The following is a 17,609-nucleotide window of genomic DNA, read 5'->3' on the forward strand; positions in this document are numbered from 1 at the left end:
GCAATAAAATAAATAAATGGGGAAAAAAAAGAACTTTATGAAGCTTAGAAGAAAGCTACACTATTAAACTTATAATTAAACAGAAACAAAATTATAAAATCAGGTGGGCTTTTAGCTGTGAGGGCCATATTTTGAGGGTGTTCAAGAAGAAAACTTGTTCTGTGACAGAAGTTTAGAGTTTTTAGAAGGAATTTTGCTGTTTGTGAAAGAGATAATAGCTACCAATGTTGGCACCTTCTGTGAGTTCAGCATTCTCTAATTTTACTTTACATAAATTGTCACATTTAATTGCGACAGAAATTTCTCCAGGGCCGTTTCTACTTTTCTCATCTTACAGTGGATAAAATTTCAGCTTATAGAGTATTAGTACTTGCCAAGCTTCAAACAGATGCTAAATGGTAGATCTGCAACTGAAAAACAAGTTTGAGGACCCCAAAGATTTGCAATTTTTACTCTGTATTTCAAAGAGGATGAATTAGATGACTTCATACTCTTGAAAATAGAGTTATTAATAGTATTTAAACATGAGACATTAGGCATGTTGCCAGGGTAAAGATAAATTGGAATAAGCTTGAGAGTCACAGTTGGGGCATATTTTCATTTAAATTAGGTCACTTAAACTTAAAATATTTTTTGAAGTTTGAAAGTCATCCAGACTTAATAAGATAATTGATGAACACATTGTTGTTTTCGCAAGATAGACACAGATTTGTTTGTCAAGGTAAAACACTATATCACCTAACTAAAACATGTTTTTAACTATAATTTATTCTGCAAAAATAATATGTCCTTGGGAAGGCGGTTGGTTTCTGGTCATTTGGAATATTTGTAAAATTTTTAAACTGAAATTACAATATGTAAGTGAAATTTGCAAGCTGGTTTAGGTACTGCTTTTCTTCTTTAGTCAGGTCAATTTTCTGTTAAGAATAAAAAATACTTATGTTACAAAACCACACAGACCCCAAAGCATTAGATAATATAAAATTAATTTTATTTAAATGAAAAACAATTGATACAAACAGGAGACAGAGAAATGCCAGGTAGAAGAAGGTGGTTCCCCAGCAAAGGCCCCAACCTCAAGCTTGGAAACCCATGGCCCTAAATAGCAACAGTTATTCCTGTTTTTATGCCCCAAACTTGCCATTTGGGCCACCATGCCATCCTATCCTGTACCCTTATAAATGCCAGACCCTAACCTCCAGAAGCAGATGAGGAGAGGAACAGAAGAGCCGAAGAGTGGCAGAACAGCAAGGCCGAGAAAGAGGCTCTGAATGCTGAGAGGAATTCGGCTAGGGGTGATCAGAGGAGATCAGCCACTGGACAGCCAAACTGCAGGGAAAGATGATCTTCCCACTCCCCATTCCTTTTCCAGCTCCCCACCCATCCCACTAAGAACCACCTCCACCACTCAATAAAACCCCCTTATTCATCCTTCAAGTCTATGTGCAACCTGATTCTTCTTGGACGTCAAACAAGGACCGCAGTACCAAGAGGGTACTGAGGTGGTTAATGCTTAAGCCATCTGCAGACAGCAAAACTAAAAAAGCCCACTGTAACACATGCCCACCTGGGCTTTGGGAATCATGGACCCCTACCCCCAGTTGCTACCACGGGGCTGGAGCCCCAAAATGCTTGCCCTGGCTGCTGTACCTGCACAACTTCATGCTCCCTGTCCTATAAGAGGTTTGAGCAGATGTGGTGGCCAAACAGACAAGTCACACACCTGTCACACATCTTGCAAGGAGGAGGAAACTCTCCCATTTCACAACAATCAATCCAAATTATTTCTTAAATTCCTTTTGGAAGGAAAATAAGAAACAAATTTAATTCATTGACATGTCAGTGTTTGCAACAAAACACTTTTCAAAATACTTCTGACAGTTTCTGGAAACCATCACTCCTTAGAAATAAAAGCCTAATTTCACTGTTGACAATAGCAAAAACTTGGAACCAAGCCACATGCCCATCAATGATAGACTGGATAAAGAAAATGTGGCACATACACACTGTGGAATACTACACAGCCATAAAAAGGATGAGTTCATGTCCTTTGCAGGAACATGGATGAAACTGGAAACCATCATTTTCAGTAAACTGACACAAGAACAGAAAACCAAACACTGCATGTTCTCACTCAAAAGTGGGTGTTGAAGAATGAGAAAATATGGACACAAGGTGGGGAACATCACACACCAGGGCCTGGGTGGTGGGGGGCTAGAAGAGAAACAGCAGGGAATGGGGGGATTGGGGAGGGGTAGCATTAGGAAAAATACCTGATGTAGATGATGGAGCAATGGATTCAGCAAACCACCACCATGGCACGTGTATACCTATGTAACAAACCTGCACAATCTGCACAGGTACTCCAGAACTTAAAGTATAATAAATAAATTTTTTTTCAAAAGAAAGTAAACTAAAAAAAAAATAAAGTTTTATTGGAACGCACACACATAAACACACACACGCACACACACACACACACAAATTTCCTGTCACTGTATAAAAGTGAATAATCTTTAGGCGGGTGTTGAACAATGAGAACACATGGACACAGGGAGGGGAGCACTACACACTGGGGTCAGTTGGGGGGAAATAGGGGAGGGATGGTGGGGGGTGGGGAGTTGGAGAGAGATAGCAAGGGGAGACATGCCAGATGTAGGTGATGGGGAGGAAGGCAGTGAATCACACCGTCACGTGTGTACCTATGCAACAATCTTGCATGTTCTTCACATGTACCCCAAAACCTAAAATGCAATAAAATAAATAAATGGAGAAAAAAAGAAATTAACATTAAAATCTTCCAAGTTACTCATATTTAAGATCAGCCATTTCCCCTATAATGACACCTGATGACAGATGCTGATGGTTAAAAAGAAAGAAAGAAAGAAAGGCCTAATTTACCCAATATGGAAATTACATGCTAGTGACCTTTAATTTATAGTCAGAACAGCAGTCATGTTTGAATATTTTTTCTCAGCTATTTTCTCTTGTTCAGAGAGTATAATTTGGGTTAATCTGGGAGATGATTAGGTTAAGCCAGTATAGTAAAGTCTAAGACAAGTAAGGAATTTGAGTGTATGTGCAAGAGTTTGATAATAATTACTACCATGAAATTCAATGTGGGAAAAGAGCAACACATAGAAGTAGTTTAAAGGTATTCAATATTGACAAGATCATTGGAAGGTCTTTGGTTTTGGTGGGATCAAATAATTTTCTCTTTGGAATTTTAAAGTAGGTTTAAAGTGTAGGAGACTAGGAAGGATAATGATAAGATTGTGGAGCGATAAAATTACATATGACACAATGTAGATATGTGTTACCCTATAATTATGATCTACTCATTAGCAGGTAACATGGCCATTTCATCTTTGTTTTATAGTGTAATCTTTCCATCATCTAACACAACCTGGGGCTTTATATGCCTCTTTAAAGAACATTGGAATTTTCTCAAGACATTTTTAGTTCTATATGCTGATTGGTTGGTGCCAATAGCATGATGGGTGGGAGGCCAGAATGAACAGCACAGCTCCCACAATAAAGAATCATCCTGAGCCACCTCTGTAACCTTAACCCCTACTGTCCTCTGGCTGAGAAGGAAGCCAGGAACTGTTGCAGGCCTCCATCACAGTGCAGATGACTTACAGAAAAGTGGCCAAGACATTTTTCTACGTGGGTACCTGCCCTTGCTATTCCTACTGGCCAGGGCCTGGTGACCTGGGCCTCCAGCACAACTGCCCTGCCCCCACCAGAGCACTTCAGTTGGTGGCAGCTCTGTGTTTCTCTGGGGAGAAATTCCCAGACATAACCCTTAGGCTATCTGCCAATGTAGCTGAAGTTGTAACACCCTTGCTGCCCTCTGGCTGGGGAAAGAATAGAGGCTCTAAACCCTTTGCTGAAACCTCCAACACACCGTAACTGCCGTACAGAGAGAAAGAAGCCTAGTCTCTGTTCCCTGTGAGCCCCTGACTCTCTGCTCTTCCCCAGGAAGGGCCCAGGTGTGGTCCTGCACTGCAGCCACCCAATCCCTACAATCCCTAGCTGAATGTTTCCAATGGTAGCAGCTCTGTGTCTCTCTGGAATGGAGCTCCCAGAGGCAACTTCCAGCTTTCTGCTGTTGCTACTGCAGGAGTAATTCTTATTGTAGAGATCTTTTTATATTGCAGGCCTTTTGTATTGTGGAGATCTTTTTGTACTATCTTTTTATACTGCAGAGTAATTCTTATTGTAGAGATCTTATTGTACCATCCTTGCTGTCCTTGGGTTGGGGAAAGGACAAAGAGCCTGACTGCTTTGCTGTCACCTCAGGAAAAGCTTTAGATAAAATTCAATATACATTCATTTTAAAAACTCTTAATAAGCTAGGTATCAAATGTACATAACTCAAAATAATTAGAGCAGTGTTTGACAGACCCACAGTCAACATCATAATGAATGGACAAAAACTGGAAGCATTCCCTTTAAGAACCAGAACAAGACAAGGATGTCTACTCTCATCACTCCTATTCAATTTAGTACTGGAAGCCATATCCATAACAAACAGACAAAAGAAACATAAGGCATCCAAATAGGAAGAGAGAAAGCCAAACTTTCTTCCCAGATGATACTTAGAAAACCCCATAGTCTCTGCCCAAAGACTTATAAACAACTTCAGTAAATTTTATTTGAGTTAGTTTCAGAATACAAACTCAATGTATAAATCTGAGTGCCATTTCTATACACCAATAACATCCAATCTGAGAGCCAAATCAAGGAAGCAATCTCATGCACAGTTGCCACAAAATGAATAAAATACTAAGGAATACAGCTAACCAAGGAGGTAAAAGATCTCTACAATAAGAATTACAAAACACTGCTGAAAGTAATCAGAGACAACACAAACAAATGAAAAAACATTCCATGCTCATAGGTAGAAAGAATCAATATTGTTAAAATGGTCTTATGACCCAGAACAATTTACAAGTTCGATACTATTCCTATCAAACTACCAATGGTATTGTCCACCGAATTAGAAAAAAAAAAATTCTCAAAATAATTTAGAACCATAAAGAGCCTGAATAGCCAAAGCAATTTTAAGCCAAAATAACAAAGCCAAAGGCATCACACTGTGTTACTTCAAACAATAGTACAAGGCTAAAGTAATCAATACATCATGGTACTGGTACAAAAACAGATATATAGACCAGTTGAATCGGTTACAGAAACTGGAAATAAAGCCACACACCTACAATGATCAGATCTTTGACAAAGCTGACAATAACAAGCAATGAGGAAAGGACTTTCTGGTTGATAAATGGACTTTCTGGTTAATAAATGATAACTGGCTAACAATATGGAGAAGATTAAAACTGGACCCTATTTTTCACCATGTATAGAAACTAACTAATGATGGATTAAAAACTTAAATGTAAAATCTAAAACTTAAAAAACCCCAGAGAAAACATAGAAAACACCATTCTGGACATTGTCCTTGGCAGAGACTTCATGAAATCTCCCAAAGCAATTGCAAAAAACAAACAAACAAAAAATACTGATAAGTGGGACTTAATTGAAATAAACAGCTTCTGCACACAAAAGAAACTATCGACGGAGTAAACAGGCAACCTACAGAATGGGATAAATATTTACAAACTATGTATCCAACAAAGGTCTAATATCCAGAATCTATAAGTAACTTAAACAAATCAACAAGAAAAAACAAACGACCCCATTAAAAATAGGCAAAGTACATGAACAGACAATTCTCAAAAGAATACGTACACGCAGCCAACAATCATATGAAAAAATGCTCAGTATTACTAATCATTAGGGAAATGCAAATCAAAACCACAATAAGATACCATCTCACACCAGTCAGAATGGCTATTATAAAAAGCCAAAATATAACAGATATGGGTGAAATTGTAGAGAAAATGGAATGCTTATACTCTGCTGATGGGAATGTCAATTAGTTCAGACCTTGTGGAAAGCATTTTGGAGAATTCTTAAATAACTTAAAATATAGCTACCCTTTAACCCAGTAGTCCAATTATTGGCTATATTCCCAAAGTAATACAAACCATTCTATCTTAAAGACATATGCACATATATGTTTATTGCAGCAATATTAATAATAGAAAAGACATGGAATCAACCTGCAAGCCCATCAGGGGTGGACTGGATAAAGAAAATATCGTGCATATACACCAAACAATATTAATACTATGCAGCTATAAAGAAGAACAATATCATGTCATTAGCAGTAATACGGATGGAACTGAAGGCTATCCTAAGCAAATTACTGCAGGAACAGAAAACCAAATACTACTTGTTCTCACTTTTAAGTGGGAGCTAAGTGTCAGCAACACATGGACACAAAGAATGGAAAAATAGACATTATGGCTTACTTGAGGAAAGAGGATGTGAGGAGTCAGGACTGAAAAACTACCTATTGGGAATTATGCTGATTACTGTGGTGACCAAATTATCTATACCAATATCCCAAAACATGCAATTTGCTCACATAACAAACTTATGCATGTACCCCTTGAACCTGAAACAAAAGATGGAAAGAAAAAAGTAAAATAATTAAATAAAAACCAAGGAAAAATTTACAGATATACCTCACAGACATTGCAGGCTCACGTACAGATCACCACAATGAAGAAAATATTTCAATAAATATAAATAAAGAATTATCCTGCCCAAAATGTCAATAGTGCCAAGGTTAAGAAACTATGGTTGAAAGTATAGTATATACTTCATAAATGCATACTGAGCGTGAATAAAATTTTGATTATATGGAATATAAGAGCAGTTACTGTCAATCGAGAGTGTGTCCTATGAATCAGGGTAATGGGCTTTATGCTTTAATGATACCTGCTTCATGAACTTGTTTTCTAAGATCATTTTTCTTATTCCACGATTCTTGCTTACCTTTATTAATTAATTATAGTAGCCATATTTCAGAGAGGACATCATTTTATTATATTCAAATGATCTCATTGAAGGAATTAAAATACTTTACCTGTATAAGAAATGCTACATGACCTATTTCTCTTTATATAAGAATTTGTTAGTTACATGTCATATTTTTGATAAGTTTGAATCATTATATAAATCCACATGATTTATTTTATTTTCCTTTTATATTTTGATGAAGTTTTTAAATGGCATTCCAAATACTAGAAGAAAGAGGTTTGTAGTGCCAACTCTATCTCGAAATTAGAGGTAAAATCTTGAGCAAATCTTTCTCTAGAATATCCTTAGAATGTTACATAGATAATATGTAGATTCTCTTCCAGTTCTTATTTATTGAGCATTTGATGCCCTTTTATTTTATTCTTTACCTTGCCTTTATAGCTGCTTGCTTTCTTCAAGGCTTGATTTACATGGCTTCAGTTATTACCTTTATGCTTCACTCACATCTCATGCTTGTGTATCTTATAGTCAACACCCAATACAGAAAAGAGCACCAGATGAACAAATTCTGTTACTGACAAATAGTACCAGAACCCTTTGCATTGAATATATTCTGCTTCTCATCCAGGGTTGTCTTATAAAATTTCAATGGGTGCAACTACAGTTTTACCTCTGAAAATGACAATTCTTTTTTTTTGTTGTTGTTAATTGCATTTTAGGTTTTGGGGTACATGTGAAGAACATGCAAGATTTTTGCATAGGTACACACTTGGCAGTGTGATTTGCTGCCTTCCTCCCTTTCACCTATATCTGGCATTTCTCCCCATGCTACCTCTCCCCAACTCCCCACCCTCCACTGTCCCTCCCTCATTTTCCCCCCAACAGACCCCGGTTTGTAGTGCTCCTCTCCCTGTGTCCATGCGTTCTCATTGTTCAACACCAGCCTATGAGTGAGAACATATGGTATTTGATTTTTGGCTCTTGTGTCAGTTTTCTGAGAATGATGGTTTCCAGGTTCATCCATGTTCTTACAAAGCACACGAACTCATCATTTTTGATGGCTGCCTAATATTCCATGGTGTATATGTGCCACATTTTTCCTGTTCAGTCTATCATCTATGGTCATTTGGGTTGGTTCCAGGTCTTTGCTATTTTAAACAGTGCTGCAATGAACATTCGTGTGCATGCGTCCTTATAGTAGAACAATTTATAATCCTTTGGATATATACCCAGTAATGGGATTGCTGGGTCAAATGGAATTTCTATTTCTAGGTCCTTGAGGAATCGCCACACTGTCTTCCACAATGGTTGAACTAATTTATACTCCCACCAACAGTGTAAAAGTGTTCCTATTTCTCCACATCCTCTCCAGCATCTGTCGTCTCTAGATTTTTTAATGATCACCATTCAAACTGGCGTGAGATGGTATCTCAATGTAGTTTTGATTTGCATTTCTCTAATAACCAGTGATGATGAGCATTTTTTCATATGTTTGTTGGCCGCATGTATGTTTTCTTTTGTAAAGTGTCTGTTCATATCCTTCGCCCACTTATGAATGGTCTTGTTTGTTTTTTTTCTTGTAAATCTGTTTTAGTTCTTTGTAAATTCTGGATATCAGCCCTTTGTCAGATGGGTAGACTGCAAAAAATTTTTCCCATTCTGTTGGTTGCTGATTCACTCTAATGACTGTTTCTTTTGCCGTGCAGAAGCTGTGGAGTTTGATTAGGTCCCATTTGTCTATTTTGGCTTTTGTTGCCAATGCTTTTGGTGTTTTGGTGATGAAGTCCTTGCCTATGCCTATGTCCTGAATGGTTTTGCCTAGATTTTCTTCTAGGGTTTTTACGGTGTTAGGTCTTATGTTTAAGTCTTATGGAGTTAATCTTAGTGTGAGGTGTCAGGAAGGAATCCAGTTTCTGCTTTCTGCACACGGCTAGCCAGTTTTCCCAACACCATTTATTAAACAGGGAATCCTTTCCCCATTGCTTGTTTTTGTCAGGTTTGTCAAAGATTGGATGGTTTTAGATGTGTTGCCTCCGAGGAATACAACTAACAAGGAACATAAAGGACCTCTTCAAGGAGAACTACAACCACTGCTCAATGAAATTAGAGAGGACACAAACAGATAGAGAAACATTCCATGTTCATGGTTAGGAAGAATCAATATCGTGAAAATGGCCATACAACCCAAAGTAATTTACAGATTCAAAGCTATCCCCATCAAGCTACCAATGACCTTCTTCACAGAACTGGAAAAAAACACCTTAAACTTCATATGGAACCAAAAGAGACCCCGCATAGCCAAGTCAATTCTAAGCAAAAAGCACAAAGCGGGAGGCATCACACTACTGGACTTCAAACTACACTACAAGGCTACAGTATTAAAAACAGCATGGTACTGGTACCAAAACAGAGATACAGACAATTCTTAAATTGTTCGTTGTGGAAGCCTGGGTTGCCCCACAAGGCATTTTGCTTCTTATTTGTCATTGTGTTCTGATGCTTACCTGGCTCTTAGCACCTGGCTTTATCTTAAATCTCTGACTTTTCAATTTTTGCCTTATGTAAGCCTCTTATTCTAGTGCTTTACTTGACCATGGATTTGCCTACTTTTCTGGACTTTCTGTAATTACAACAATTAATGTGCCTAAAATTAATGAGCATTTCAAGGATATGCTGTATTTATTGCACAATGTTTAAAGCATTTTGCTAAGAAAATACAAACGATATATAGAATGGATAAGGCATGCTTGTTTTTGTATTCTTTTCTCAGAAATCTTTGTTGCCTGTGGTCTTGGCAACTCAGAGCTAAACCACAAAGGCACACTGAGTAGCTAGGGCCTTTCCTGGTTGGACTTAGGACACTGGAGTAATTTCATCATTTCTTTTCCTGGCTTCCTCCTGGCTCAGTATGAACATAAAGTGAATAACAGCTGAACAATTAAAATGTACAGTAGACATTGACTTGGGTTTTCTGAGACATATAAAATACATGTTACAATCAGGAGTGTCCCCCTCATTTATAGATCTAACATGATATTAATGCAAAGTATATTATAAAGAAAAATAGTTATTTAGGCCTATACTCTGCTCATTTCATTTAGAAGGGCATCTATTTGTGCTTAAGTTCTGAATATATCTGACCTAGGCAGTGAATAAAAAAAATAAAAATCATAAGAATGAGTAGAATCCAACACAGTCAGCCAAACACTTATGACTAGCAATCACTAAAGAGGCAAGGAAATTTGCAGACTGATTTTGTAAATGGGCATAACTCAAGTATTTCGTAGCCTACCTCAGCCTTTACTTTCATACTTTGACCAAGACTCTGCTACTTTCTGGGCTTGAGTATCCTTTCTTGCCTCCATTTTCTGTACTTCCATAAACATTAGCAATTGACATTTACCTACTAGAAAAACAAAACAAACAAACAAACAAACAAACAAAAACAAAGAACATGTGCTCAAGGCTAAGTCTCATTTTAATAAATGTGTGCCTGTATCACTTGTTCTTTAAAAATAGCCATTCGCTAAATGTCACTGTCCATCTTAAACCCTTCAATAAATTTCTCCATCTACAGAATAAAATTCACATTCCTTAGGAGCAAACCATGCTTTGTCCATCATTATTTGATCTCTTTCTCTTTTTCTGTTTGCATCTTCATCCACTCCCTTCCTTGTACTTCATTATCCAGGTGCACTGCTTGATTTAGCTCTAGTTACATGTTTCTCATATCCAAGTCTATAGACTTTAACTACTTTCAGCTAGAATTCTATTTCCTCCTCAGATTAACTGCTTTATCTGGCTTAAGACTCTGCTCAGGACTCATGGCCTCATGGAGATTCTATTTTTCTCTCCCATGAGTCAATTAAAATGAACGAGGTATTATCCTTCTGCCAACTGCATCTTCTCACAGCTTTATTAACACATTCCTTACATGTTGTAACAAGTAGATTTTTATATCTGTTTTCCCATGAAGGTTTTGAGCTCCTTCTGGTCATATGTACCTTTTATTTATCATTTCATTCTGGACAATTTAGGAAATGCATGGAAACATAGATATTTAATATGAAATACATTTTCCCCTAACAAACTTTATGTCCACCTATTTTCAGCATTCTGAATGCATGGATATTCCTTGGATCTAGTCATTATCTGGAAATTCTCTTCTTTCTGATGCTGAAATGCCCATCTGAAAAAATCTCTGTTTGTATACTTCTCAAAATTTCTCTCTCCTTAGGCTAGGTCATTGCTTTTTTGCCATCTCTAGTCATTCAAGCCCTCTCTTTCTTTAGTGCCCTAGCTTAAATACTACCTCATGGTTTGCCATTTTTAGCGCCAACACTATCAATCCCAATCCCACCCTAATTATTCTGTCAACCTATTGATACTACAGCTCAACCATCCTACCACTTAGATTAAAAAAAAAAAACAAAAAACTGGCATCTAATCTCATATAAGTCATGATTATTTCTTGTGAATTTCTTATTCATTTTTATCTTCATATTAACAAAAAATTTCTGCTCTTCCAAAATTGCCATATTTAACATGTACAACATGATGTTTTGATATACATATACAGTGAAATGATTACTGTAGTCAAGCAAATTACTATGTCCATCACCTCACATAGGTTACTCTTTTTATCTTGTGGTAAGAATACCTAAAATCTACTTTCAGCAAATTTTTAGTATACAATAAAATATTAATGATTTTAATGCTAACACCGTAAATTAGATGTCCAAAGTTATTCATCCTACGGAACTGCAGCTTTGTTTCCTTTGACATATGTCTTCCTATCTATCTCCCAGTCTCAACCCCTCATATCTACCATTCTACTCTTTGTTTCCATATATTCAACTTTAAAAATAAGATTTCACATATGAATAACATTGTGTAATATTTGTCCTCTGTATCTGGCTAGTTCACTCAAAGATTCAACTATGTGTAACCACTTCTTTCAATTTCAATTGAGAACGCCCCCTTTGCCTCATTAGAAAATTAAGACCATTTAACTTCAAGTTCTCTACATTGTATCTCAACCATGTATTATATCTGCTCATCTTCTTCGTTTTTGTTTTTTTTTTAGGAAAACTGCTACATTTTTAATAGATGTTATTCTTTTAACCATGACTCTACAGAAACTTGCTCCATTAATTTATTCCCACTTCTTTGGTATGTTTTAATTCTCTCTTTATTGGTCTCTTTCTTGTAAGCTACAAGTCTTCCCTATCCTAAAAATACCTTCTAGTGGTTCTGATTGTTCCTGTACACATAGTCACAATCTTATAGGTCTCCTTATCTCCTCTTCTAAATTTCTCTGAAGGGCAATATACATATGCTGCTTTTAATTCCTCACAATATACTTACTTCTTAACCATTTAGAGTGTATCTCAATCATCTATGTGGCATTTTCACTATTGACCTCACTTGCTTCCTCTAGCAATGCAGGGTATCAAAGAGAAGAGGTGGACTCTGTACTCTCTTCTTGTTGATACTGTATTTTCCTATTTTGTTTTGCTCTACCAGCCCCTGCTAAAGAAGGAATGCTTGAATTTTTTTGGTACAATTTCTTTTTTCACTTGACACTCTTTCTCTAGAGATGTTCACTTTCCCCTTTGAGGAGAGAAATTGTCTTTAAAAATTATAGCCAAGTTTATTTCTTGAGTATCACATTTACTTTAAAACATCTTCTGGACACCTTCAAATTTACCGTGAACAAGATTTTACTCAGTATTTCCTTTCCAATTTCAATTTCATTTCATGTCTTGATTTATAACATGGCTAACTTTTCAGTAACTCATACACAGTCTGTTAATTCATATCCCCAATTTTTCACATTTCTCATGTTTTAATGAGAAGTGTGCTTTCCTATTGCCTAAGACACCCAGTACCATTTCCCTACTTGAGATCGTCATAATGTCTGTCTTAGGCTACTAGAATAACAACATATAGCAACTTCCTTGACTAGGTTACCTGAGTTATTATCAAAAAGTCGTAAAATCCAAGAATTTTACAATCCTTTTCTCTTTCAAATCTCTAATATATTTGTTTCCAGTGGATTATGTCACATTGCATGCCTGACATTCCCAGTCATCCATGATCTGATTCTATCAAACTTCTGCAATTGTAACTTGTACTGTATGCCCTCTGACTATCCTCAAAATTGGTATATTGTTCTTTCAGGTGCCTGCATTTCCTTCAGCCAAAATAGCTATCCCCATTTAATCATCTCTCAAAATTCTACTCATTCTCTAAGGCTCAACTAAAAGAGCAGCTTCTTAATGGCAAGCTCCCCTGCCATACTCAGCACAGGGACCCTACTTTTCCAATTCAGGCATAATTAAACTCTGCGTATTTCAACCAAACACTACACTGTTAGAGAAATTTTATAAAAAATTATCAGGAGGTTAGAACATGGGCTCTGAGACTCACATGTGATCAAACAGAATCACATGTAGTCAGACAGACCTGGGCCCAAATGTTATCTTTGCCATTAGCAGCATGGTTTTGAGCAAGTTACTTAACCTTTTGGCATCTCTATTTTCTCTATATAAATATCTCCATATGTTCTTGTGAAGATTGTGCAAGATAATATCCGTGCTTACTGCTTGGCAAAGGATTAGAAGTAACCAAAAAATAACTATCATTAATATTATCATGATTATGCTTGACATGAAAAGAGATAATCAACTTAAAAGGTAAATAAAATCCATGGTAGTTTGCAAAATTTTATTACAGATTTACTGAGTATTTTGCCTATACCAGCCATCCAGATTCTTTCTTTGATACCAGCCATCCAGATTCTTTCTTTGAGTTGCTCCATCACAGAGGAAAGTTTGTTTCTCTTGTGTATAAAACACTTGCTTGAACTAAATAATTATTTTTTGCCAAATAAAATGGCCTTGGGAGAAAAACGGTTTGCCTCAAATAACTAAGCTACCATCTTGGACTTGTTACCTTGTGAGTTTCTTCATTTCAGCATAAAGCACTAACAACTGCTCAGGGTCACATGAAACTGTGGCCTTTGTGAAGCACTCAGTATCTCTAAAATCATATATAATTTTCCCACAGCTGAAATATCTAGGCCCCACTAGGCCCTAAAGAAACTTAATTATGTTTGTAATAACTTGAGGAGAGAGCCAGAGTGTCACTGTCCTCCAGTCATTGTCTTTTGTTATTGAACAATTGCATTTGCTGGACAGGTTTCGTTTATCAACTTGTGAAATTCTCCCTTGTTACAATGATCCCCAGAATTTCTGGGGACATATTATAGGCAGAAATCATTTTCTAATCATATGGACTTCTTGGAATTAAAGCTCACTATCGCTCTCATTTCAAACCACAAAATTAGCATGTCATTAAATACAGTATATCAACAGCCACAGAAGCTGATAGACCATAATCCATCCGGTACTACCTTCACTTCTCTTCAATCTTGGGGAAAAGGTAAGAATTGTAGATATAAATTTCTTGTATCTTCTCCTAACCATTTATTTCAAAGTAGCTTGAGCTATAGAAAGAACACAGTTGCTTAAAATGTAGTGTTTGAAATAAATATTTAAGGTAGTACTAAAATTATTTTCAACACTTTGGCTAAAAAAGATAGAAGTGTCCAGAATAATTTGGTAATAAAAAATTGCAATGACATATAGCCTTCATGAGTTTAAGAAAATGTAATACTAATTTTATGCATATATATATATATATTTAGTATGAGACTAGTTAATAGTTAATATTAACAGGTGATTCAATTTTTGAATTATTTTTCCAATTTATTTTAGCATATCACAATCATAATAAGAAATATGCTTAAATTATAGTACAGGTAAATAAATAATTACTGGAAAAGCTTTGTCCAACAGGTAGTTTACAGTGGTAGCATACTGAGTCAAAAAATGGAGGTAATGGTTTGGGGACATTTACTAGTTTAAATGTTTATTAACAATGTTCGTAGAAGAGTTTACTCATCAAACTTGTCTAGAGCCTCAAACTTCCAGGTTATTAACTAGTTTATAATATTTCAAAACAATATTAAAATGAGACAGAAATACAGAATTAATTTAAAAAGAAACAACGTGGTTTACTTTGTAAGAAAATTCTTAATGGGGTAGGGAAGACTTGGAAACCATAAACAAAGATAATAGATGATATAAAAGAAAAAATAGCTTAGAGAATACCAGTTGATAATGAAGCTCTGGCTTAGAAATTAGTATATAACATGCTGCTTAGAAAATATAGAAAATGCTGTGGGATCTACCCAGTGTGTAATGATATATAATAGAGCGCTGTATTCTTTTTCTGAACCGTGAGATAAAAATTTTGGAAACTTATGGAGATCTCAAGCAAATAAAATTAATAATGAATTATTTAACACTCATAAAAATCTAGAAAAAATATTTATTTTCCATAATGGACAGAATTATGTTTAACCTTCAAATATTAAAAATAACATTTTTAAAATAAATTAGAGACACTTTTCATGAAGTATTTTTAGCTTAAAAATTGAGTTTCAAAAATCTCAGAATGAAGATTGTTTGTCAAGTCATATTGTGGCGCAAACATTATTTTGAAATTAATTATAAATAAATGTAATAACACATGATAAGGAGATAATTGGATATATTTTAGTCCAAAATGTTAACATATATTTTTTAAGAAGAGGTAGTATCAAGCTTGGCAGTGTGCAAGAGGTTCTGACCTCTTGGTAGATCATCAAGAAACCTGCATGTATATTTTAATACAGAGAAAAGAAGAAGCCTATAATGTATAATCTCTAAAGTCACGTGGCATAAAGGAGAAAGAACATACATTATTAGCTATGTGGGGAAGAAGACTGCACAGTGGGTATAAATGGAGCAGAATCAAACTTAATAGTCCAACAAAATCTCTGGATAGTGACACAAATAAGGAAAATGTTAAAATGAAAATAGTCTTATTGGAAATGAGGAGAAGTAATTAAACTAAATATTCATGATAACCATTTGGTGAAAAAAAGATAAAAATAAAATGTGACTTTTTAGTACACATTTCTTTGATCAGTCTTTTCCAGTAGAATTGAGTCTTATGAGGGCTGAGACTTTATTTTGGTCATTCCTGCAGTCCAGTTTCCTAGACAGTGTCTGGCAAGAATAGATTCTAAAGAAATATTTTTAAATTAATGAATACATCTTTCAATATGTATTTATAACTTCTTTATACCTTTTTAAAAATTCAATACTGTAAGTGGAACTTTTTTAAAACTGAGGTTAGAGTTGTTAGCTGAAAAATCTGAATAGCTGGTAATGAACTTTGGAATTTGATAAATGAGAGTAGCAAGCCATAATAGATTTTGACCTTGGTCATATAACTTCTATTTAGTGTTTATTCTATTTGTTTTCTAAAATGTAGACATTTTTGTTATACATTATCTCTTTTTTGAAGAAAAAGTAACCTTACCTAAATAAGAAAATACATCCAATTGACCAATCTATCACCATTCCATTTTTTCTCCATTCACAGGGCTTAGTAGCCATGAAGATCCTCATCCTCACCTGCCTGGTGGCTCTTGCTCTTGCAAGGGAGGTATGTGTACAAGAAAAATTTTCCTAAACAATCAAGAAATTGTGGGCTATATGCCTATTGTAGAAAATAACATTACCAACATTTTTTACTGTATAAATAATGAAGAATTTCAGGAGAATTATCTTGGCTTCTACCAAAATCATTTATATTTACCCACTGTGTCAACAGTTTCCCATAGGGCTCCAAATGCTTCCTATACCAATGTGCTGCTAGTCACTAAAGAAAAAGCAAACAAATCACTAAGTAATACAACAAATGATAAAATGGCAATAAAATGTAATATTGCATAAATACAACTGCACACATACTCAATCTAGATAAATATATTATTCCAGTGATAAAAATATATGTGTATCTTGTACCCTAAGGCACTGGATCAAATCTTGTGTCTGTCTATACAAAGACATTGATAGAATAAAGTACAGACATAATCATAATCATGATCATAAATGTATTTATAGTAGTATAATGAAAAGTACGTAATACAAATTGAAGTGACTATTTTTGTTACCTATCAAAAACTGTCTTTAATAAAAGTAAGATAAAATATATTAATAGAAATTACTAAATATACAAAACATTAAAGCAATTACCTTTCAAGCCTTAAAAGCTTCATAACATTTTTTATTTATCAAATTTTTGAAAGAGATAGCTCTGCATAAATGATGTAAAAATTAAGTAGGATATATGTTTAACAATGAGCTAGCTATAGAAACTAAACTTTTAAAAATCTTTTCAGAAGGAAGTACCCAGTGCATCCTCTGAGGTAAGATTTTTTTTCAGAGAAGATTTATGAACAATAATAGTAAAATTCTCTAATGATCTAGAAGACTTAGCTGGTTGTCATTTTTTTTCTTCCACAGACTCTAGAAAACCTTTCAAGCAGTGAGGTAAGATAACATTCTACCCAATTTTAGAACAGTAAAATCCTGTGCTATCTTTCTATGACATTACATCATGGCAGTTAAGCTAATGCAGCTATGTTAATGACATATAAGTTCTGGTCTATATTTCCTTTATATATGTTTAAGGACAATAAATGTCTAGATAATACAACAATGTAGAACTTTCTGCATTGGCTTGATACTTGACTTTCTGCATTGGCTTGATACTTGATATTGTGTCATTTCACTTCCTTTTTTTTTTTTTTT

The 17,609-nt window shown here is 35.2% G+C and overlaps 1 protein-coding gene across 3 annotated transcripts in view; it reads left to right on the top strand.

The window, feature by feature from the left end:
• Positions 1 to 14,301: 14,301 nt before the first annotated feature.
• Positions 14,302 to 17,609, top strand: part of LOC108284801 (beta-casein-like) — a 7,524-nt gene continuing 4,216 nt past the window's right edge. For all 3 annotated transcript variants that reach the window (XM_017501682.2, XM_017501683.2, XM_037728918.1), the window contains exons 1-3: positions 14,302 to 14,343; positions 16,396 to 16,458; positions 17,322 to 17,348. In XM_017501682.2, the coding sequence (XP_017357171.1) occupies positions 16,408 to 16,458; positions 17,322 to 17,348 (78 nt within the window). In that variant the 5' untranslated portion in view covers positions 14,302 to 14,343; positions 16,396 to 16,407. The remainder of the gene's footprint in view (positions 14,344 to 16,395; positions 16,459 to 17,321; positions 17,349 to 17,609) is intronic.

Source organism: Cebus imitator, unplaced genomic scaffold (assembly GCF_001604975.1).
Source record: "Cebus imitator isolate Cc_AM_T3 unplaced genomic scaffold, Cebus_imitator-1.0 Scaffold283, whole genome shotgun sequence".
In the NCBI taxonomy this organism is placed as follows: domain Eukaryota; kingdom Metazoa; phylum Chordata; class Mammalia; order Primates; family Cebidae; genus Cebus; species Cebus imitator.